Source organism: Ranitomeya variabilis, chromosome 5 (assembly GCF_051348905.1).
Source record: "Ranitomeya variabilis isolate aRanVar5 chromosome 5, aRanVar5.hap1, whole genome shotgun sequence".
In the NCBI taxonomy this organism is placed as follows: domain Eukaryota; kingdom Metazoa; phylum Chordata; class Amphibia; order Anura; family Dendrobatidae; genus Ranitomeya; species Ranitomeya variabilis.
In genome coordinates this window covers 413798858-413824251 of record NC_135236.1, presented here as the reverse complement: position 1 = coordinate 413824251, position 25394 = coordinate 413798858, and the positions used below count along the sequence as shown (strand labels likewise).

Below are 25394 nucleotides of genomic sequence, written 5' to 3'. Positions count from 1 at the left end.
AAGTTGGATCAGTCTGTAATTTGATTTTCCACTTTGATTTTGAGTATCATTCCAAATCCAGACCTACATGGGATATTCATTTTGATTTACATTGATCATTTTTATGTTTTATTGTTCTCAACACACTCCTTTGTAATGAATAAAGATTTGCAACTTTAATATTTAATTCAGTGATATCTAGGATGTGCCAATTTAGTGTTCCCTTTATTTTTTTGAGCAGTGTATATAGCCTCACTAATTAGGATGGCCATATGTTGCCAGGTAGGAATGTGGTGGGGGGCAGGGGAAGCCAATAAGAACTCATAGGAGTGGTACAGAAGGGAGTAGGCTCCCATTCACAAAGTGAAAATTGGCACGGTTAAAGGAAATGAATAAAATCTAAATGTTTATTAAATTTATTAAGTGTGGTCATGAATATTACTCTTTAATTAATCTATAAGAGTATGTGTCCACGGGCCGGATTACATCCGGATTAGCTGCGGATTGAACGCTGCGCACAACCGCAGCGTTCAACCCACAGCGTCCAAATGTTACAGCATAGTGGAGGGGATTTTATGAAATCCCGTCTCCAATATGCGTGCGAACACGCATCCGGCGGCCCTGTGTTTCCAGACATGCAGCACGTATTTTTAGAATGCAGCATGTCTGTTTACCTTGCGGCGACGCTCCGTCTCTGCAAGGTAAATATCAGGGTCCTATGTATAGGGTGCGGCGATTCCGGTTGCGTACAATGAACACATCCAGAATCACCGCGCGTAGAGAAGGGGGCGGCACTTTGGGCGGAGTGGGTTTTCCTCTCCATCCAAAGCGCCGTCAATCCGGACAGTGGACACGCACCCTAAATGTACTTTTATGTGTTCTAATAAAAATGTGTTTTTGTATTTTTATTATTTTTTGTTATTCACATTCAACTGGGATGGTAAAATGAGATCGCAAAAAGGGAAAAGGAGGGAGGGGGAGTTTAATACTCGCTGAGAACAGGCATTAAATACATCTAAGATCATTGTATATCATTGTGGGCACAAACTACGTTGCACTGTCAGAGAAGGTACTTACTAACTATTGGGCTATATTACACAGATGTTAGCATGGTAATATACAATTATATCTGCTATTATTTGTCTGCTGACAGGACAGCACACAGAGCCTGTGTTACTACCAGCAGCTTCACTTTATCAGGTCTTAGTAAGCACCAGTGTGTTTTCTCCTGTTCTTTTAAAATGTTTTTAAAAATAAAAACTATGGGACTAATACTGCAACTTGTTTATTCCACACAAATAGCGTAAAGCACTCTAAATAGAGACACCATTTTTGCACAACCCAAAATTGCGTAAAAATGTTGTGGCTTTTGGCATTTTTACGTGAATGAAGATACTGCATATACTGGAGTATAAGCTGACCCGAGTATAAGCCTAGGCACCTAATTTTGTCACGAAAAACTGGGAAAACGTATTGACTCGAGTATAAGCCAGGTATGCATTGTCCCCTAATCCCTATCCTTGTGTGCATGGCTCCTCATCCCTATCCTTGTATGCATGGCCCCTTTTCCCCGTCCTTTTCTGCATGGCTCCTCATCCCTATCCTTGTATGCATGGCTCTTTATCCCCTTGCTTGTCTGCATGGCTCCTCATCTCTGTCCTGGTATGCATGGCTCATTAGCCCCATCCTTGTCTGAAGTGCTCCTCATCCATATCCTTGAATGCATGGCTGTTGTGGATTCTGTTTGCGGGCTCCCTCTGGTGGTTGCTGCTGGTACTGGGTGACTTTGGTGGGTTGCGGCCTTTGGTTTCCATCTGTCCATCAGAGGCTGGGTGTTTCCTATTTTACCTGGCCTTTCTGTCATTTCCCTTGCCGGCTATCAATGTGTTCAGATGTGCTCTGTTTGGTTCCTGCCTACCTGCTCCCAGATCTTTCAGGATAAGCTAAGTGCTGATTTTCAGTTGTTTGGTTTTTTGTCCAGCTTGCTTAGAATGTCTCTTGTTAGCTGGTTGCTCTAGTGGACTGAGGTTCTCCCCATGTGCCATGAGTTGGCACATGGGTTCTTGTAATCTCAGGATGGTTTTTTTGATTAGGGTTTTTTGCTGACCGCTCAGTCCCCTTTTGTGTCATTCTGCTTTCTAGTTTTCAGCGGGCCTCTATTTGCTAAAACTATATACATCATCTCTATGTGTGTGCCTTCCTCTCATTTCACCGTCAATACATGTGGGGGGCAACTATACCTTTGTACCTTTGGGGTTAATTCCTCTGGAGGCAAGTGAGGTCTTTGTTTTCTCTGCAGTACTAGTTAGCTCTTAGGCTGGTGCATGGCGTCTAGAACCAACGTAGGCACGCTCCCTGGCTATCTCTAGTTGCGTTTGTCGGGCGTAGGGCAGCGGTCAGCCCAGGTTCCATCACCCTAGAGCTCGTCCGATATTTATTATTACTTTGCTTATCTTGTGCTATCCCTAGCCATTGGGGATTCATGACAGTATAGCCGGACCACAAAGTGTTAATTGTTTGGGCTGAAGCAGGAGAAAAAGAAGTGTTCAAGGAAATTTTTTTTTTTTTTTTTTCCTTCAGAGTTTTGCTGCCTAGCCCTTAATTGCTGTCTAGCTGCTTCTTACCTCCTCTTAACCCTTGAATGGCTCTGATCTTAGCTGTTTATCATGGATGTCCAGAGTTTGGCTTCCAGCCTGAGTAATCTCGCGGCAAAGGTTCAAAACATACAGGATTTCGTTGTTCACACTCCCATGTCTGAACCTAGAATTCCTATTCCAGAGTTTTTTTTCTGGAGATAGATCTACCTTCCTGAATTTCAGGAACAATTGTAAATTGTTTCTCTCTTTGAAATCTCGCTCCTCTGGAGACCCTGCTCAACAGGTCAAGATTGTTATATCGTTCCTACGGGGCGACCCTCAGAATTGGGCATTTGCATTGGCACCAGGGGATCCTGCATTGCTCAGTGTGGATGCGTTTTTTCTGGCATTGGGATTGCTCTATGAGGAACCTAACCTAGAGATTCAGGCTGAAAAGGCTTTATTAGCCCTCTCTCAGGGGCATGATGAAGCGGAAATATATTGTCAGAAATTTCGGAAATGGTCGGTGCTTACTCAGTGGAATGAGTGCGCCCTGGCTGCAAACTTCAGAAATGGTCTTTCTGAGGCCATTAAGGATATTATGGTGGGGTTCCCTGCGCCTACAGGTCTGAATGAGTCTATGGCTATGGCCATTCAGATTGATCGGCGTTTACGGGAGCGCAAACCCGTGCACCAGTTGGCGGTGTCTTCTGAACAGGCACCTGAGACTATGCAATGTGATAGAATTCAGTCCAGAAGTGAACGGCAAAATTATAGGCGGAAAAATGGTTTGTGTTTTTATTGTGGTGATTCAGCTCATGTTATATCAGCATGCTCTAAACGCACAAAAAGGGTTGATAAATCTTTTGCCATTGATACTCTGCAGTCTAAGTTCATTTTGTCTGTGACTTTGATTTTTTCACTGTCTTCCATTTCCGTCGATGCCTATGTGGATTCAGGCGCTGCCCTGAGTCTTATGGATTGGTCATTTGCTAAACGCTGCAGTTTTAGTCTAGAGCCTCTGGAAGTTCCTATTCCTCTGAAGGGAATTGATTCTACACCACTGGCTATGAATAAACCGCAGTATTGGACACAAGTGACCATGCGCATGACTCCCGTTCATCAGGAGGTGATTCGCTTCCTTGTACTGTATAATTTACATGATGTACTAGTGCTTGGTCTGCCATGGTTACAAACTCATAATCCTGTCCTGGACTGGAAAACAATGTCTGTGCTAAGTTGGGGATGTCAGGGGGTTCATAATGATGCACCTCCGATTTCTATCGCTTCATCCACTCCTTCAGAGATCCCTGCGTTTTTGTCGGATTATAGAGATGTTTTTGAGGAGCCTAAGCTCAATTCGCTCCCTCCTCATAGAGAGTGTGACTGTGCTATAGAATTGATTCCTGGCAGTAAGTTCCCTAAGGGTCGTTTATTTAATCTGTCACTGCCAGAGCATACTGCTATGCGGAATTATATTAAGGAGTCCTTGGAAAAGGGACATATTCGTCCATCTTCGTCCCCTCTGGGAGCAGGTTTTTTTTTCGTGGCAAAAAAAGATGGTTCCCTGAGGCCTTGTATAGATTATCGCCTTCTGAATAAGATTACAGTCAAATACCAGTATCCATTGCCATTATTTACTGATTTGTTTGCTCGCATTAAGGGGGCTAGGTGGTTCACTAAAATAGATCTTCGTGGTGCGTATAATCTGGTGCGGATAAAACAGGGTGATGAGTGGAAAACCGCATTTAATACGCCTGAGGGCCATTTTGAGTATTTGGTAATGCCTTTTGGACTCTCCAATGCTCCGTCAGTCTTTCAGTCCTTTATGCACAATATTTTCCGTGAATATCTGGATAAGTTTATGATTGTGTATTTGGATGATATTTTGGTGTTTTCTGATGACTGGGAGTCTCATGTTCTACAGGTCAGGAAGGTGTTTCAGGTTTTGCGGGCCAATTCTCTGTTTGTGAAGGGCTCAAAGTGTCTCTTCGGAGTCCAGAAGATTTCTTTTTTGGGGTACATTTTTTCTCCTTCTACTATTGAGATGGATCCCGTTAAGGTTCAGGCTATTTGTGACTGGACACAACCTACATCTGTTAAGAGCCTTCAGAAGTTCTTGGGGTTTGCTAATTTTTATCGTCGGTTCATTGCTAATTTTTCCAGTATTGTTAAACCTTTGACTGATTTGACTAAAAAGGGTGCTGATGTTGCTGATTGGTCTCCTGCGGCCGTGGAGGCCTTTCGGGAACTTAAGCGCCGGTTTTCTTCTGCTCCTGTGTTGTGTCAACCAGATGTTTCACTTCCTTTTCAGGTGGAGGTTGATGCTTCCGAGATTGGAGCAGGGGCGGTTTTGTCACAGAGAAGTTCTAATGGCTCGGTGATGAAGCCATGTGCTTTCTTCTCTAGAAAATTCTCGCCCGCCGAGCGCAATTATGATGTGGGTAATCGGGAGCTTTTGGCCATGAAGTGGGCATTTGAGGAGTGGCATCATTGGCTTGAGGGTGCTAAACATCGCGTGGTGGTCTTGACTGATCACAAGAATCTCATTTACCTTGAGTCTGCCAGGCGTTTGAATCCTAGACAGGCTCGTTGGTCGTTATTTTTTTCTCGTTTCAATTTCGTGGTTTCATACCTGCCAGGTTCAAAGAATGTGAAGGCAGATGCTCTTTCCAGGAGTTTTGTGCCTGACTCTCCTGGAGACACTGGGCCTGATGGTATCCTTAGGGATGGGGTAATATTGTCCGATGTATCCCCAGACTTGCGACGCGCATTGCAGGAGTTTCAGGTGGATAAACCGGATCGATGTCCACCGGAAAGACTGTTTGTTCCGGATGATTGGACCAGTAGAGTCATCTCCGAGGTCCATTCTTCTGTGTTGGCTGGTCATCCTGGAATATTTGGTACAAGAGACTTGGTGGCCAGGTCTTTTTGGTGGCCTTCCTTGTCTAGGGATGTGCGTACCTTTGTGCAGTCTTGTGAAGTGTGTGCTCGAGCTAAGCCTTGCTGTTCACGGGCTAGTGGGTTGTTGTTATCCTTGCCCATCCCGAAGAGGCCTTGGACGCACATTTCCATGGATTTTATTTCTGATCTCCCGGTTTCACAGAAAATGTCCGTTATCTGGGTTGTGTGTGACCGCTTTTCTAAGATGGTTCATTTGGTGCCCTTGCCTAAGTTGCCCTCCTCCTCTGAGTTGGTTCCTTTGTTTTTTCAGAACGTGGTTCGTTTGCATGGGATTCCGGAGAATATCGTTTCTGACAGGGGATCCCAGTTTGTGTCTAGATTTTGGCGGACGTTTTGTGCCAAGATGGGCATTGATTTGTCTTTCTCGTCTGCATTCCATCCTCAGACGAATGGCCAGACGGAGCGAACTAATCAGACCTTGGAAACTTATTTGAGGTGTTTTGTTTCTGCTGATCAGGATGACTGGGTTGCTTTTTTGCCACTGGCCGAATTTGCTCTTAATAATCGGGCTAGTTCGGCCACGTTGGTCTCTCCTTTTTTTTGTAATTCGGGGTTTCATCCTCGTTTTTCCTCTGGTCAGGTGGAGTCTTCGGATTGTCCTGGAGTGGACGTGGTGGTGGACAGGCTGCGTCGCATTTGGAATCAGGTGGTGGACAATTTGAAGTTATCTCAGGAGAAGACTCAGCAGTTTGCTAATCGCCGTCGCCGCGTGGGTCCCCGACTTCTTGTTGGGGACTTGGTGTGGTTGTCTTCTCGTTTTGTCCCTATGAAGGTCTCTTCTCCTAAGTTCAAGCCTCGGTTCATCGGTCCTTATAGGATCTCGGAGATTCTTAACCCTGTATCTTTCCGTTTGGATCTCCCAGCATCGTTCGCTATTCATAATGTGTTCCATCGGTCGTTGTTGCGGAGGTATGAGGTGCCTGTTGTTCCTTCGGTCGAGCCTCCTGCTCCGGTGCTGGTGGAGGGAGAATTGGAGTATGTTGTTGAAAAGATCTTGGATTCTCGTGTTTCCAGACGCAAACTCCAGTATTTGGTTAAGTGGAAGGGTTATGGTCAGGAGGACAATTCCTGGGTGGTCGCCTCCGATGTTCATGCGACTGATTTGGTCCGCGCCTTCCATAGAGCTCACCCTGATCGCCCTGGGGGTTCTCGTGAGGGTTCGGTGACCCCTCCTCAAGGGGGGGGTACTGTTGTGGATTCTGTTTGCGGGCTCCCTCTGGTGGTTGCTGCTGGTACTGGGTGACTTTGGTGGGTTGCGGCCTTTGGTTTCCATCTGTCCATCAGAGGCTGGGTGTTTCCTATTTTACCTGGCCTTTCTGTCATTTCCCTTGCCGGCTATCAATGTGTTCAGATGTGCTCTGTTTGGTTCCTGCCTACCTGCTCCCAGATCTTTCAGGATAAGCTAAGTGCTGATTTTCAGTTGTTTGGTTTTTTGTCCAGCTTGCTTAGAATGTCTCTTGTTAGCTGGTTGCTCTAGTGGACTGAGGTTCTCCCCATGTGCCATGAGTTGGCACATGGGTTCTTGTAATCTCAGGATGGTTTTTTTGATTAGGGTTTTTTGCTGACCGCTCAGTCCCCTTTTGTGTCATTCTGCTTTCTAGTTTTCAGCGGGCCTCTATTTGCTAAAACTATATACATCATCTCTGTGTGTGCCTTCCTCTCATTTCACCGTCAATACATGTGGGGGGCAACTATACCTTTGTACCTTTGGGGTTAATTCCTCTGGAGGCAAGTGAGGTCTTTGTTTTCTCTGCAGTACTAGTTAGCTCTTAGGCTGGTGCGTGGCGTCTAGAACCAACGTAGGCACGCTCCCTGGCTATCTCTAGTTGCGTTTGTCAGGCGTAGGGCAGCGGTCAGCCCAGGTTCCATCACCCTAGAGCTCGTCCGATATTTATTATTACTTTGCTTATCTTGTGCTATCCCTAGCCATTGGGGATTCATGACACATGGCCCCCCATAAGAAAAGCATAAAAAAAAACAAAAAAACTCCTATTTACCTTCCCTGCACGCCCTCACAGCATCCTGTTCTGGCTTCCAGCAGCTCCTGCGGCCAAGCGATCACATGACCCCGCTCATTAAGGTAATGAATATTCACCTCTCTCCACTCACCCGGGACACGTGATCGCCTGGCCGCAGGAGCTGTGCAGGATGTAGAGACGATTTTGACTACATGGGTGTTTTCCAGAAACAAGCAGCAGTGGATATTGCTGAGTGAAAATTGCAAACTGCCTTTGTAGTGACCAGTACATTATGCCCAGCTCATGCTTATGGAGACACGCACCTGTAACACCTGTAAATTAGGCGGGCTCTCATCACTACAGCAGTGCCAAACATGTGGGCTCTAAATGTCGTTTAGGCACACTGGGGCTCAGAAGGGAAGGGGGGTATTTGGATTTAAGGGCGGAGAATTTGCTGAATTTCTTTTGGGGGGGCGAGGAGCCATTTTGCTTTTCCATAGCATTTGTGCTACCAGTAATGTGGAAGCCCCTATAATTCCGTTAACAGTTGACGGACCTGAGAGATGGCTTGCTTTTTTGGGGATTGAGTTGAAGATTTTATTGGGACCATTTTACATAACATTTATGATCACATTTATCCGACACTGAGCACTTACATCAGGGTTTCCATCTAAATCTCCAAGTGTTGTGACAGATGAAACCCATGATGGATCCGTTCACTATAATTGTGTCACGCTCACGCCCTGACTGTTGGGCGTGAGCTCGGGGGTTTGTGGCCCCACTGTGCCACAAACCAGACTACCCTGGAAGGGGCGTAACTATGACAGCTGCCTGGGTTTTCACTGGAGCCTCTGATGGTGATGTCAGGCTTGTGCAGCAGGCAGCTGCCAGGTGCTACTCCAGGGTGGTGTCTGGCTGTGGCTGCTGATCCCACTTGGGAGACAGGAACACCAGGATTGGTGCGGGCATCAGGCAGGACTGGCAGAAGAGCACGGCTGAAACTCAGACGAGTAGGCTGGCACAGCTGAGACACAGGGCTGGCAGAGACACGGCAGAGAACACAGGGCTGGCAGAGACACGGCAGAGAACACAGGGCTGGCAGGAACACAGGACTGGCAGGGACGCAGGACTGACAGGAACACTGGATTGGAAGGCACGGCAGAGAACACAGGACTGGTTGATGTGGTTTATGAAGGAACAGGTAGGGACCTGTTCACACTGGAGGTGCAGGAAAGGAAACAAGCAGAAAGGAATGAGGTATGAAGGAACAGGTTGGGACCTGTTCACACAGGAGATGTAGGTACGGAAACAAGCCAGAAGGAAAGGAGAATGAAGGAACAGGTTGGGACCTGTTCACACAGGAAGAGAACCGCAAGGCTGCGGATAGGAAAGGTAGAGTAGCAAGAGATAGTGTAGCAACAAAAGCGAAGCAGAGCAGGACCACAAGGAATACGGAGAGGAGCTGCAGCGAGAGGTTTCTGCAGCAAAGCAGAGCGGAGCCACAAGGAATGTGGAGAGGAGCTGCAGCAAGGGATAACTGCAGCAGCAGAAGATAAGCAGAGTAGAAAGGAGCAGAACCGCAGGAGTGCGGAGCAGAGGTAAAGCCACAAAGGTACAGAGCAGGCAGAGCCGCAAGAGTGCGGAGTGTAAGCAGACTGAGAACACGAGGAAAGACACAGCAGGGAAGGAAGCCACAGACAAGGAGACCGAGATAAGACTAAGTTCAGACAAGGAAATGGAACAAGACAAAAAACAAGGACAAAGACACAGGGACCAGGATATTCTGCCTCCTGGAGGGCGGACAACAAGATCAAGGCAATAGCACAGAGAAAAGCCTCCAGAGAGGGAGTAAAGGTACCTTCACACGAAGCGACGCTGCAGCGATAGCGACAACGATGTCGATCGCTGCAGCGTCGCTGTTTGGTCGCTGGAGAGCTGTCACACAGACCGCTCTCCAGCGATCAACTATGCCGAGGTCCCCTGGTAACCAGGGTAAACATCGGGTAACTAAGCGCAGGGCCGCGCTTAGTAACCCGATGTTTACCCTGGTTACCAGCGTAAAATCTAAAAAAAACAAACAGCACATACTTACATTCACGTCCCCCTGCGTCCACTTCCTGACTGACTGAGCGCCGTACAGTGAGAGCAGAGCGGTGACGTCACCGCTGTGCTGCTTTCACTTTCACTTTGCGGCGCTGAGTCAGAGGAGGAAGCAGACTGCAGGGGACGCAATGTGAGTATGTGCTGTTTGTTTTTTTTACATTTTACGCTAGTAACCAGGGTAAACATCGGGTAACTAAGCGCGGCCCTGCGCTTAGTAACCCGATGTTTACCCTGGTTACCAGTGTAAAATATCGCTGGTATCGTTGCTTTTGCTTTCAAACACAACGATACACAGCGATCGGACGACCAAATAAAGTTCTGGACTTTATTCAGCGACCAGCGACATCACAGCAGGATCCTGATCGCTGCTGCGTGTCAAACGAAACGATATCGCTAGCGAGGACGCTGCAACGTCACGGATTGCTAGCGATATCGTTATAATGTCGTTTCGTGTGAAGGTACCTTAACACAGAGCAAGGCCTGGCAAACTCAGAAGCTAAACACTGAGCAAACACATTGCACAGGCCCAGACCACTGGGTGGAGCTGCACTAAATACTGGAGGCCTCCTGGCAATTGGTCAGGAACAGATTAGACAGAGGCACCTGATTCCTATAAGAACCAGAGAGTTCAGGCGCCGCCCCCCTATACACACAGCCATGAAGCATGCAGAGAGCAGAGATGCAGAGACGCTGGCATGAAACAGAAACCACATCATGACCTGGAGCAGTGGGTAAGATAGTGTGAGAGATGCGAGGCCATGCCGTGATGCCAGCAGAGTTGTTACAAATTGCAGAGGTACTCTGGCATCTGTTCAGCAGTGTCCTTCTTTTCAGAAGTGCACAGAAGTGTGGCCAATAGCACTTTTATGCAACCCTAAAAAGACGAACACCGCCGGATCACAGGTCCTGTGGCGCCCACAGTGCCTCCATCTGCCTCATTATAGGGAATCTTCCGTCGGGGGTTCTATCTGAAACACATATTTCAGAGATTTACATGGATCCAAGAAGTATCGTTGGGCTATTATCCTAAGTCATGTGACAAGGCTCGTTAAAGGGTCGACATTGACTGTTAGGATTGCTACTTCCAATAGGTGGCACTAGAGTTCTAGTCCTCTTCCTCTCTGAAGAATTTGCAGAGATTTACATGGAAACCCCGGTGTAAGCACTCCACACAGAGCGCAGGATAAATGTGCGCCGAGCCTTACTGCGATCTTTGGGAGGCAGAATGAAAAAATCAACATCATGTGAAGAATTGGTTTTATTTATTTATTATGCCATTCCTTGTGCAGTATAATTTATATGGTGACTTTATTCTTCGGGTCGGTGCGATTACTGCGATACCAGATTTATATTTGGCTTTTGTCACACACTAAAAGACGCTTTTTATTGCGAAAACTAGTTTTTGCATCACCATATTTTGAGAGCTATAATTTTTCCATATTTCGGCCGACAGTCATGTGACGGCTTGTTTTTTTGCGGGACGAGCTGACCTTTTATTTTTACCATTTTCGTGTACATAACATTTTTTGATCGTTTTCTGTTCTGAATTTGGGAGACAGAATGAACAGAATTGCTTTTTTTTTTTTAATACCGTTCTGCGTGTGGTAAAATTGGTAAGGCAGATTTATTATTCGATACCCAATTTATATAGTTTTTTTTTATATATTTTGGCACTTTTACACATTAAAAATTATTTTATAGGAAAAATAATAATTTCTGCATTGTTTTATGCAGAGAGCTATAACTTTTTTATTTGTCAGGCTGATGGCTTGTTTTTTTATGGGACAAGATGACGTTTTCAGCGGTACCATTTTTATTTACATTCATCTTTTTGATCACATTTTTTGGCACTTTTTGTTGGGCACTGATGATAGAGCATTGTTTTTTGGCTTTTTTTTATTTTTTACAGTGTTAACTAGTGGGACAGTTTTATAGAGCTGGTTGTTACGGATGCGGCGATACCAAATAAGTGTACTTTTTTGTTTATTTTTTTATTTATATAAAGAAATGTATTTATTTATTATATATAGAAATGTATTTATTATAAAGACCTTTCTGATGATCTTTTTAATCATAGACCTGAGACAGGGACAAGGGGGCATCCTCTACGTCTGGAGGAAAGAAGGTTTAAGCATAATAACAGACGTGGATTCTTTACTGTAAGAGCAGTGAGACTATGGAACTCTCTGCCGTATGATGTTGTAATGAGTGATTCATTAATTAAATTTAAGAGGGGACTGGATACCTTTCTGGAAAAGTATAATGTTACAGGGTATATACACTAGATTCCTTGATAAGGCGTTGATCCAGGGAACTAGTCTGATTGCCGTATGTGGAGTCGGGAAGGAATTTTTTTCCCCATGGTGGAGCTTACTCTTTGCCACATGGGGTTTTTTTGCCTTCCCCTGGATCAACATGTTAGGGCATGTTAGGTTAGGCTATGGGTTGAACTAGATGGACTTACAGTCTTCCTTCAACCTTAATAACTATTGGAAAAAATTGTATTTAGTTATTTTTTCTTTAGTTGGGGTTTAGAAAAATATTTTTACACGTTTTAATTTTTTTTTTTTTTCAACTTTTTAACTTTGTCCCATCCTGGGACATCACTGTATAGTGTCAGAAGCTTCTGCACAGCACGGCGGAGTATCACATCATCTGACAGGCAAGGAAGGAGGCATCTCAGCGCCTGCACTCAGTAGGCGCTCACAAACCACCTTCCCTGAAAGACCCCACGGCCATCTTGCGGCCGATTGTCTCCATGGAGACAATCAGGACAACAAAATCAAATTGCAATGTCCTGATGGAAGTGTGCAGAGAATGGGTTCCATGTTCGTCTTTCACTACTGACACCGACATCAGAGGGGTTAAATGCACGCGATCGGTGTTAGCACCGATCATGGGCGTTGCTGTGGGGTGTCAGCTCTCACACAGAGCTGACACCTGCATCCTATCGCCGTGGCTCTCAGCGTGAGACCGTGAGATTGTGCCGCCTTACATGTACTGCTGTTTGCGGGAACGCAGCTCATGCAGAGCAGTACATGTACCCCTCATGTCAGGAAGGGGTTAATAAAATCACTGTCTCATCTGCTGCAGTTCTATCAGTTATCTATTTTTCATCAAAACTACAATGAGCTACCAAGTAAGTGACACCTCAATGAAATCTCGGTCTCTGTCTCTACATTACAATATTCGTCACTCACATTAGGTGGCAAAAACAGGGTGACAGAATCTCTTTAAGGCATCTTAACATCCATCACCAGTAGATTACTTTTTGATACCACTCTATGCAATTAGTAATATACCAGTATGTAAATTTGCCTCGACCTAGAAATGCAGACAGACTTTGCTTCCACCATGCTTTTTTTTCATGTTTTTATTGCTACAGTTTTTAAAAATTGAGACAAAATTGCAGTGTTTTTTTTTTCATGATTGCGGAAAACCGCAGGTAATAAAAACGCTGTAGATGCAACATCCTGCAAATGAGTTTGATAGTGCACTGATATTAATTGATTATATCTAAGCTTAACATGCATGGCATTTTTTTCTCATAAGAGCCTTCTGATGGCCCCAATATTTGCCCCTTAACTGAATAATACGTTTCTTACCCACCCATCCTGTGGATATGTCATAAGTGCTATTGTTAGAAATACCACTTGACTGTAAACTAGTATGGGAATAAGTTATCACTGCCAATAAAAATTCAGTTTTTTTCTCAACTAGTATGTGAATAGGTTGTTCTTGGAGATTTTTGTCAGGATGGCAAGTCTGCATTTAGCAAGTTCTTTTTATATAATGTTGTGATGTCTTTCAAGCATTTCAAATGTCAGCTGTTTGCAGGAAGCAAATCATATCATATATGGTCAGATGTTTAGAGATCTGAGTATGTCACCTTTATTTATAGTTCACCTCTTACAGAGTTAATCTCATGGTGTTGCTGCATTGTACATATGTATCAGTTATTAAAATATATACCGTATATTACACTAAATCAAATGCCAAAACATTCTGCCATTTAGTATTTTTGTTTGAAATGAACAGTAGCACATGAGCAGATCAGTATACATAAGTGAAAATGGATTAACTGCTTATAAAATCTATACTTATTTTGGGTAAATAAAGATATGTCAGTGAAAAATTACAAAATTATTGTGTAAACATTAGCCTGAGGCTTACATATGCACGTTTTATAGCAGTTTTAATATTTTTGTTTTTTATTTTTAGCCTAAGGCAGGAGTGGATATAAAAGAGAGAACTATCCGTTTTCCTGTGTGCGTTTGCTTCTTTTTGGTCCTACTCTTGTGTTTAGCTTAACAAAAGCTTGATTTTAATAAGAATAAGTTTAGATTTTGTTAGGGGTTTAACCCCTTACTTCCACAGTCCATTTTTTATTTTACCTTTGCATTTTTTCCTACCTTTCTTCCAAGAGCCACAACTTTTATTATTTCACCATCAACATAGTCATCTGAGGGCTTGTTTCTTTGCACGACCAGTTGTAGTTTTGATTGATATACGTATTGCTAGACAGCATACTCAGAAAAGGAGAAAAAAATCACAAGTAGGATAGAATGGTGAGGAGAAAAATAATTCTACAATTATTATTATTTTTTTTTTTGGGGGGGGGTTGTTTTTACAACATTCATTGTATGGTAAAAGTGATCCATTGAAGGAGCTATGTAAATGCTTGTTTTTTGGCGCCCCAAGTTGACGTTTTTAATGATAGCAGTATGGGATACATAGTACTATAAGTTTTGTTGCACTTTTTTTTTGGAGGGAAGTGTGACCGAAAAACCACAATTCTAGCATTTTTTTGTTTTTTATTTTCTCTGTCATCTACGGTATGGGTTAGCTAATTTTATAGTTTGACTGCAATTTTACAGATTTGGTGATGCCAAATATGTTCATTGTTTTTTTCCATTTCTTTATTTTTTATTCATGTAAAAAGAGGTGATTTGGTGCAATTTTTTGAGGTGAAGGACTTATAAAGGAAGAACCTATACTTTTTATTTCTGCTTTCACCACATTTTATTTCTACAATTAAGCATTCTGATCAACTAATATGTTCCCACGCTGCACAGAAATATGTTCTCTATTTACAAGTTTTTGCCATAATTTCAGATCTGTTAAGTTTTAACAGGGAATGGTTTACAGTAGTTTACAGTGATTTTATTGCAGATACAGAAGGCAACTTTGTAAGTAGCAAAAACCTGGTTACAGAATCCCTTTAAAGGGAACCTGTCACCTCCAAAATGGAAGTTGAGCTAAGCCCACCGGCATCAGGTGCTTATCTACAGCATTCTGGAATGCTGTAGATAAGCCCCCGATGTATCCTGAAAGATGAGAAAAAGAGGTTAGATTATACTCACCCAGGGGTCGTTCCCGCTGTGGTCCGGTCCGATGGGTGTCGCGGTCCAGTCCAGCGCCTCCCATCTTCTTACGATGACGTCCTCTTCTTGTCTTCACGCTGTGGCTCTGGCGCAGGCGTACTTTGTCTGCCCTGTTGAGGGCAGAGCAAAGTACTGCTGTGCGCAGTCGCTGGGCCTCTCTGACCTTTCCCAGGCTGTAGATAATCCCCTGATGCCGGTGGGCTTAGCTCAACTTCCATTTTGGGGGTGACAGGTTCCCTTTAATATTTAGTGACAAATACTTGCATACTAGATTAGTTTATACATTGGATAAAACTGGATATACATTGTAGGTTAAAACCAAGGTTTTCAAGTAATAACTACTGCATTGTATGTAAGCATGTATAGAGTTTGTATATAGACTACCAAAAAATGTGTTTCTATGCATTCAAGGTAAAAATGTAGTTCTTTTTAGCAATGTTATTATCAGTCAAGGTGTAGTTTGAAACTTGGTTTGTAGCACGTTACAGAGATAGATCATCAATTTTGTTTTTCCATACACTATTTAGTATCCCATAGTGTTTCTCATATATTTATATATTTTCTTTCATTTCAGAAAGAAGAGGGCAGTGGAGAAAAGCGTCCAAGAGGACGTCCAAGAAAATGGGTTAGTATTGACTAATTTACTGTATATGTTCAAGCATTCATCTTCATAGATAATTTGGGAAAATTTGCTGAAATAAGCGTTCACCCAACAGGTATCTAATGTTTGTAACTCTTTTTTAAAATGTCATGTGGCAGTGCACTATTTACACAATTTTCATTTGCCACATTTTTCACTCCGGTGTATTTTGGTTCTTGTTTTCCAAGATGTTTAAGACAAAACCAGGAACATAAACACAGAAAAAGTATAGTAAAATGATTTGCACCTCTTCTGTGCTGTGTCCTAAATGCTGAAAAAAACTGATGCAAAACAATTACCAAAATACTGTCTGTACCCCGTCACCATTTTCAGAATCCACACAGCAATATAGTTCAATCCTCTAGTAGTGTTGGGGTAGGCAAAATCTTTCTAGGAAATAAACAGCAAAAAGACGTAATTAAGACTTAACATAATAAATACCGTATTTTGCGGATTAGAAAATGCGACGGATCATAAGGCGCACCCCAAATTTTGGGGTGGAGAATATATATTTTTTAAATTAAATGCTTGTGCGTCTTATAGTCCATTTTAACAGTAGCTTACCCAGGGATGGCGGCAGTGGAGTGGGTCACAAGAGGCAGGGTCACTGCTTCTGGAGGTCGGTGGTGGAGCGGGGTCACAGGAGGCAGGGTCCCTGCTTCAGGAGGCAGATAGTGGCAGGAGTGAGACGATGCCTGTGCTCTGAGAAGATGTCGGAGTCGGTGAGCGGAGTCCCCTTTTCTCATTGGTTTCCCTGCTGTGGGTTTAGGGAAAATGGCCGCCTCAGGTGGCACATACGCAGATTTTAGGACACCCCACCCATTTTGCTCCCAAATTTGAAGGAAAAAAGGTGTGTCTTATAATCTGAAAAAATACTGTATATTGTATTAAAATGTGTAGAGGCATACCTCCACAATATCCACACAATAAAAACTTATTCCACAGGATTGAGCAGACACAATGTACGCACAATTATCTAACAAAAATGAGGAATAAATAGTAATACTAGAATCCCCACAACAGAGGGTGACTACAGTATCAACAATCACACAATGGCAAAGAGTCCAGCAGTGTTATAGGTCCTCCCCACACTGAGTCTACAATATGTTTTAGACCCACCAATCAGGAAGCAAACCAAAATTATTGTTATCGATCCACATAATGTATACAGCAATGTCAAGTTATAACAGGGACCATGGATATATAAATAACATTCTGTATACAGCCTCAGGGTAATGACAAGTTATAACAGGGAACATGAATGTATAAATAAAAACAATGTATAGAGCCCCAGTGCAATTTGAGGACGTAACAGGGACCATAGATGCGTAAGAAAACCCCTCAAAATTTGATAATAGAACAAATGTCAGATAAATACATAGCCACAATCACAATAAAGCATAATATGATATATTACAAAAATGACTGAAAGTGTTGGCACCCTTGCAATTGTTCCAGAAAATAGAGAATTATTGGACAATATTTCACACAGAACCCCCAAAATGGACAAAATTGTTGGCACCTTTCCAAAATTGTGGGTAAACATCTTTGTTTATAGCATGTGATGCTCGTTCAATGGGCAATATGAAAATCACACCTGAAACCAGATAAAAGCAGAAGTTACCGTAACTCAATCTCTGCATTCTTTGTCTGTGTGTGACTCACTAAGCACATAGAACACAATGAGGAGAACTGTCTGAGCACTTGAGAACCAAAATTGTTGAAAAATATTAACAATCTAAACGTTACAAGTCCATCTCTAGAGCTCTTGATGTTCCTTTGTCCACGGTGCAGAACATAATCAAGACGTTTACAACCCATCTCACTGGATAATGAAGTTATAAAGAAATTGTCCTGCAGGCTCAGGGAGCACCAGTGTCACCACGATCTATCCATCCACATTTGAATTAAATAAAACACTATGGCAGTAAGTAAGCCAAAATTCTTTTGGGAAAGCTTCTTGTGGACAGATCAAGATACAGCCTTTTGGTAGAGCACATCATTGTGCTGTTCACTGAAAGTGGAATAAGACCTATAAAGAAAAGATCACAGTACCCTACAGTCAAATTTGGTGGAATTTCAAACCTGCTTTGGGGTTGATTTGCTGCGTCTGGCACTGGGTGCCTTGACGTGTGCATCCATCATGAAATCTGAAGATTACCAAAGGATTTTGGGTCGCAATGTATGGTAGTGCCCAGTGACAGAAAGCTGGGTTTGTGTCCTAGGTCATGGGTCTTCCAGCAGGACAATGACCCCAAACATACTTCAAGAAGCACCCAGAAATGGATGGAAACAAATGGCTGGATAGTTTTGAAGTGGACAGCAATGAGAGACCAGCTCTAAATTTCATTGAACACCTCTGGAGAGATCTTAAAATTGCTGTTGGGAGAAGGCCCCATTCAAATATGAGAGACCTGGTACAGTTTACAAAAGAGTGGTCCAAACTTCCAAGTGTTAGAAGCTTGTTGATGGTTATAGGAAGTGATTGATTGCAGTTATTTGATTGCACACCCTTTAAATAAATATTAAATTGACGGTGCCAGCAATGTTTGGGGTTTTGTGTGAAATTGTGTCCAATTACCCTTTTTTCTCAGTTTTTTTTGGATTGTCCCAATACACACAAAATAAATACACGTCTTTAACAGAACGTGTCTAATTGCAATAATTTTGTGGGAGAAATAGTTAATTTTCTGGAGTAACTTCAAAGGTTCCAACATTGTTGGCCATGACAGTATATAAATCTGATCAAATCCTGTAGTGGTTGTGTGACATAATCAGGGATCATCTCCGCAGAGTACCAGTGAGTCCATATCATGTGGCCCTTTAATTAAATGCTAACTCTGTCGTGCCCCCGCAGTGATTTCCAGCCTAACAAGGGCAGTACCCAAGTGTATAACTACAACTAAATAGACATAAGCCCCAGACATAAGCCTCCCTTGTCCTGATGTGTTGGAATGTGCAAGAGGCCCAGCAAAGGGATACAGTGCCAAATGGCACTTGCATTTGGGCAAGAGCTTGAAAAAGGATTGTATCCGAAACTTTGCCACGCCATTTGGGCAATAAACATCGCTTTTTTCTGGAAGTCTGCTGTTCTGTTTCCCCCTTTTTTTCTACTGTTGTATGGAGCCTCCTGAGATTGCTGGCTGGGGATGTGTGCACTCACAGAAAAGAAAAAATGTCTTTGGGGACCTATTTTATTAAAAAACTCACAGAAAAAATCCCCTGATATGATGCCTCCTTTCATATCAAGAGGGGACCTGCCCTGAGATGCTGAGGATTGTATCGGTTAGAACCTATCAACTATGAGAAGCTAAGTAACCCTTTTGCAACTTTTTTTTGCTCCTGATGAACCTCATGTATTTATTGAGGGGAAACGCGTCGAGTGTACAAGGGATATACTTATCAGTATATAGGTGACAGACATTTTGTGTTTCCAAGGGATTTGTCTGGGATTTCAACGGTTGATATGCGGATTGGTCTTAGGTTATATATCATCAAATCATTAATTAGTATCTTGTCTCATATATATGCATTGGAAATGAGTATCATATCAAGGGGATCTGGTGATAGATAAAACCGGATCTGGTATCCGAAATCATGTATCATCAAATCATACTGTGTCCTGTGTATATGCACTGTGAATGAGTATAATGCTAAGGGGATCCGGACATACATATATATAAGTAATCCTGAGGAACACTTTTTATACCTCAAAGCACTATAGCACCTTAATATATTTTTTGCCCTCAACCGCCTGATAAGGGACAGGTTAGAGGATAGCCGTCGAGGAGCGGGGGCTCCATTGGCGTACTGAAATAGGGTGTCAACCTCCGCTGACAGGTAGGGGCAGGATAGATGCAACCAGAGATCTGCCACCTTATCAATGTGGACTAAACAAATTATTGGGTTTTATGTATGATTAAGACAGTCTTATCCCATCTTATTAGGGCCTGTTAGGGGTAGGAGGGACAGTCGACGGTGAGCGGGGGCGCCATTTGCGCAGGTGTTAGGGTGCCAACCTCCCCTGGTAGGTAGGGTGCATATAGTGGAGTGCAGGGTTTAGGCACCACCCTGGTCTTTCCTATGGTATTGTCACGGGAGACCTAGGTGTGAACGAGCAGATAACCCGGGCCCCTGCGATTTCCCTGAAAGCTAGGGATACTCTGACTGACCCTCAACCCAGAGTTTACACTGATGGTGTGCATGTCTGGGGCTCCACCCTTGCCCTATCTCCTGTTCCAACCCTAGGCTGAAACTACCACCCAACCACCCAGTGAAAGGCCCTCTAACCAGCACCCACAGTAAGCACAGACAAGGGTAACGGAAAATATACACCACGCCGCAGTCACTCAGGAATACACTATAAATGTGCAGGGCAAAATAAACACAAATATAGGAAGGAGTAAATAAGACAAAGGAAAATACACCACCAGCAACGAATCTCCAACAACCAGCTCTCCACTCCTGGACCGAGATAACAACGCACAAGACAGAAGCTATAATCGGCGACGCCCAATGTTCAGGAGAACTATTTAAAGGCAGTGGGCATGGCCTAGCTACCAATCAGAGCACCAGGTAAATTAACCCCGGACCAGCTAGAAGAAATCTAGCCGACGCCAATGAGCGCATAGTGGTCAAAAGCGGAATTACCGCTGTCTGTCGAACGACCCGGTCTGAACAGCGTCCGACATGACAGGTATGTTGTTGTCATGGTGATGGTTTGTGTAGTGCACCAACTTTGGATGCGTGCACTCTGTTGAGGTACTGTGTTTAGTGCTGTTCCAATTTTGTCCTCCTATATATATCTTTATCTCTTTCTACATATATATATATATATACACACACACACAGTGTGCAGAATTATTAGGCAAGTTGTGTTTTAGAGGACTATTTTTATTATTGATCAGCAACTATGTTCTCAATCAACCCAAGAGGCTCATAAATATCAAAGCTTAATATTTTTGGAAGTTGGAGTGTTTTTTTTTTTAGATTTGGCTATGTTCGGAGGATATCTGTTTGTACAGGTAACTATTACTGTGCAGAATTATTAGGCAACTTAATAAAAACCAAATTTATTCCCATCTCACTTGTTTATTTTCACCAGGTAAACCAATATAACTGCACAAAATTTAGAAATAAACATTTCTGACATGCAAAAACAAAACCCCCAAAAATTTGTGACTAATATAGCCACCTTTCTTTATGATGACATTCAGCAGCCTTCCATCCATAGATTCTGTCAGTTGCTTGATCTGTTTACGATCAACATTGCGTGTAGCAGCCACCACAGCCTCCCAGACACTGTTCCGAGAGGTGGACTGTTTTCCCTCCCTGTAGATCTCACATTTTATGAGGGACCATAGGTTCTCTATGGGGTTCATATCAGGTGAACAAGGGGGCCATGTAATTATTTTTTTCTTCTTTGAGACCTTTACTGGCCAGCCACGCTGTGAGGCATGTGATGGAGCATTGTCCTGCATGAAAATCATGTTTTTCTTGAACGATACTGACTTCTTCCTGTACCACTGCTTGAAGAAGTTGTCTTCCAGAATCTGGCAGTAGGTCTGGGAGTTGAGCTTCACTCCATCCTCAACCCGAAAAGGTCCCACAAGTTCATCTTTGATACCAGCCCATACCAGTACCCCACCTCCACCTTGCTGGTGTCTGAGTCAGAGTGGAGCTCTCTGCCCTTTACTGATCCAGCTTCTGGCCCATCAAGAGTCACTCTCATTTCATCAGTCCATAAAACCATTGAAAAGTCAGTCTTAAGATATTTCTTGGCCCAGTCTTGACGTTTTATCTTATTTTTCTTATTTGTTTCTTGTTCAAAGGTGGTCGTTTTTCAGCCTTCCTTACCTTGGCCATGTCCCTGAGTATCGCACACCTTGTGCTTTTTGTTACTCCAGTAACGTTGCAGCTCTGAAATATGCCAAAATTGGTGGCAAATGGCATCTTGGCCGCTTCACGCTTGATTTTCCTCAATTCATGGGCAGTTATTTTGCGCCTTTTTTGCCCAACACGCTTCTTGCGACCCTGTTGGCTATTTGCCATGAAACGCTTGATTGGTCGGTGATAACGTTTCAAAAGTTTGGCAATTTCAAGACTGCTGCATCCCTCTGCAATATATAGATTAAAGTTGCAGTTGCACTCTCATATATAGAAAAAGAGCGGTGCTTAAGAAGAAAAAAATCCAGTATATACAAAGGTAACCTCAAGCACTCATCCGAGAACAAAATTTGTCCCGAAAAACTTTTTCCAACGTTTCGGCCTACATCCGGCCTTTTTCAAGGGTAGTTTTCTGTAGGCAGGGAAATCGGCAGGTGTACTGTGCACCAAGTTCGGTGTGATAAGGAGTGCATCCCTCTGCAAGACATCTCACAATTTTGGACTTTTCAGAGCCGCCCGTCAAATCTCTCTTCTGATCCACTTTGCCAAAGGAAAGGAAGTTGCCTAATGATTAAGCACACCACATATAGGGTTTTGATGTCATTAGACAACACCCCTCCTTATTACAGAGATGCACATCACCTGATTTACTTAATTGATAGTTGGCTCTCAGGGTATGTGCACACGTCCGGATTTCTTGCAGAAATTTCCTGAAGAAAACCGGAAATTTTCTGCAAGAGAAGAAGTTTTTTTTAGCATTCTGCAAGCGTAATTAGCTTGCAGAATGCTAAAGTTTTCCAAGTGATCTGTAGCATCGCTTGGAAAACTGACTGACAGGTTGGTCACACTTGTCAAACATAGTGTTTGACAAGTGTGACCAACTTTTTACTATAGATGCTGCTTATGCAGCATCTATAGTAAAAGATAGAATGTTTAAAAATAATTAAAAAAAATAAAAAAATGGTTATACTCACCCTCTGCAGACAGCCAATCTCCTCAGCGGCGTCCGTTCCTATAGATGCCGGTGTGGTTCAGGACCTTCGATGACGTCGCGGCTTGTGATTGGTCGCGTGAGTCACATGAGCGGTCACGCGACCAATCACAAGACAGCGACGTCATCACAGGTCTTGAACCACACCATCTTTAGGAACGGAAGAGAGAGCATGCACCGGAGAGGCCGGAGCACTTCGGGGGCCATCAGAGGGTGAGTATATCACTATTTTTTATTTTAATTCTTTTTTTTTACCAACTATATGGTGCCCAGTCCATGGAGGAGAGTCTCCTCTCCTCCACCCTGGGTACCAACCGCACATAATCTGCTTACTTCCCGTATGGTGGGCATAGCCCCGTGCGGGAAGTAAGCAGATCAATGCACTCCTAGGTGTGCGGAATCCCCGCAATTCCGCATTTTTAATGAACATTTTGCCTTTTTTTCCGCGATGCGATTTTTTCGCGGAAAAAAATGCAACATTTGCACAAAAAATGCGGAATACCCTGTAAATAATAGGAGGCATATGTAAGCGTTTTTTTCGTGTTTTTATCACGTTTTTATAGCGAAAAAACGCGAAAAAAACGCGAAAAATCCTGAACGTGTGCACATGGCCTCAAGCCTGAACAGTTTGGAGTAGGACAACATGTATAAAAAGTATCAGGTGATCAAAATACAACTTGCCTAATAATTCTGCACACAGTGTGTGTATGTATGTATGTATGTATGTATATATATATATATATATATATGTATATAAATATATATATATATATATACACACAGCTATATGAAAAAGTTTGGGCACCCCTATTAATCTTAAGCTTAATGTTGTATACAAATTGTTTTTTTTGCAACAGCTATTTCAGTTTCATTTATCTAATAACTGTTGGACACAGTAATGTTTCTGCCTTGAAATGAGGTTTATTGTACTAACAGAAAATGTGCAATCTGCATTCAAACAAAATTTGTCAGGTGCATAAGTATGGGCACCCTTATCATTTTCTTGTTTTAAATACTCCTACCTACTTTTTACTGACTTACTAAAGCACTTTTTTTGGTTTTGTAACCTCATTGAGCTTTGAACTTCATAGCCAGGTGTATGCAATCATGAGAAAAGCTACTTAAAGTGGCCACTTGCAAGTTGTTCTCCTGTTTGAATCTCCTCTGAAGAGTGGCATCATGGGCTCCTCAAAACAACTGTCAAATGATCTGAAAACAAAGATTATTCAACATAGTTGTTTAGGGGAAGGATACAAAAAGCTGTCTCAGAGATTTAACCTGTCAATTTCCACTGTGAGGAACATAGTAAGGAAATGGAAGAACACAGGTACAGTTCTTGTTAAGGCCAGAAGTGGCAGGCCAAGAAAAACATCAGAAAGGCAGAGAAGAAGAATGGTGAGATCAGTCAAGGACAATCCTCAGACCATCTCCAGAGAGCTGCAGCATCAACTTGCTGCAGATGGTGTCACTGTGCATCGGTCAACTATACAACGCACTTTGCACAAGGAGAAGCTGTATGGGAGAGTGATGCGAAAGAAGCCGTTTCTGCAAGCACGCCACAAACAGTTGGCTCAGGTATGCAAAAGCACATTTGGAGAAGCCAATTTATTTTTGGAAGAAGGTCCTGTGGACTGATGAAACCAAGATTGAGTTGTTTGGTCATACAAAAAGGCGTTATGCATGGCGGCAAAAAAACACAGCATTCCAAGAAAAACACTTGCTACCCACAGTAAAATTTGGTGGACGTTCCATCATGCTTTGGGGCTGTGTGGTCAATGCCGGCACCGGGAATCTTGTTAAAGTTGAGGGACGCATGGATTCCTCTCAGTATCAGCAGATTCTTGACAATAATGTTCATGAATCAGTGACAAAGTTGAAGTTACGCAGGGGATGGATCTTTCAGCAAGACAATGATCCAAAACACCGCTCCAAATCTACTCAGGCATTCATGCAGAGGAATAATTACACTGTTCTGGAATGGCCATCCCAGTCCCCAGACCTGACTATCATTCAACATCTGTGGGATCATTTGAAGAGGGCTGGCATGCTCGTGTCAGGGAGAGACTAGGTGAGCGAGAGCTAATGACCCGGGCCCCTGCAGTTTCCCTCAGACTAGGGAAATCCTGACTGACCCTCTACCTGGAGTTTACACTGAAGGTGTGCAAGTCCAGGCCTCGAACCTCTCCCTGTCTCCTGAGCTCAGCCCTAGGCTGAAACCTCCGCCCACCACCCAGTGAAGATGTTATTCCCCAATACCCACAGTTAGCACAGACAAGGATAAAGGAAAATATACACCACGCCGCAGTCACTCAGGAATACACTATAAATGTGCAGGGCAAAATAAATACAAATATAGGAAGGAGTAAATAAGACAAAGGAAAATACACCACCAGCAACGAATCTCCAACCACCAGCTCTCCTCACCAGACCGAGATAACAACGCACAAGACAGAAGCTATAATCGGCGACACCCAAAGATCAGAAGAACTATTTAAAGGCAGTGGGCATGGCCCAGCTTCCAATCCAAGATTTAGGTAAATTAACCCCGGAACAGCTATATAAAATAGCAGATGCCAATGAGCAAATAGTGGTCAAAAGCGGAATTACCGCTGTCTGTCGGACGACCTGATCTGAACAGCATCCGACATGACAGTACCCCGCCTTCTACGAGGGACCCCAGGGCCCTCACGGTTAATAGGACCCGGCTTGTCCGGATGACGGCGGTGAAACAACCTGACCAGCCGGTCAGCATGAACGTCCAAGGCTGGTACCCAGGACCTCTCTTCAGGCCCATAACCACGCCAATGTACCAAGTGCGACGCACTACACGAGAGGCAACCACCTTGGAGACTTCAAACTCTAAATTACCATCCACCAAGACTGGAGGTGGCATAGGCGCCGCGTCCACAGAAC

At 43.4% G+C, this 25394-nt stretch overlaps 1 protein-coding gene across 3 annotated transcripts in view; it reads left to right on the top strand.

Annotated features, from left to right (window-relative positions):
- Window positions 1–25394, top strand: part of HMGA2 (high mobility group AT-hook 2) — a 494709-nt gene that overhangs the window by 56968 nt on the left and 412347 nt on the right. For all 3 annotated transcript variants that reach the window (XM_077265189.1, XM_077265186.1, XM_077265190.1), the window contains exon 3: window positions 15539–15589. In XM_077265189.1, coding sequence (XP_077121304.1) covers window positions 15539–15589 — 51 coding nt within the window. The remainder of the gene's footprint in view (window positions 1–15538; window positions 15590–25394) is intronic.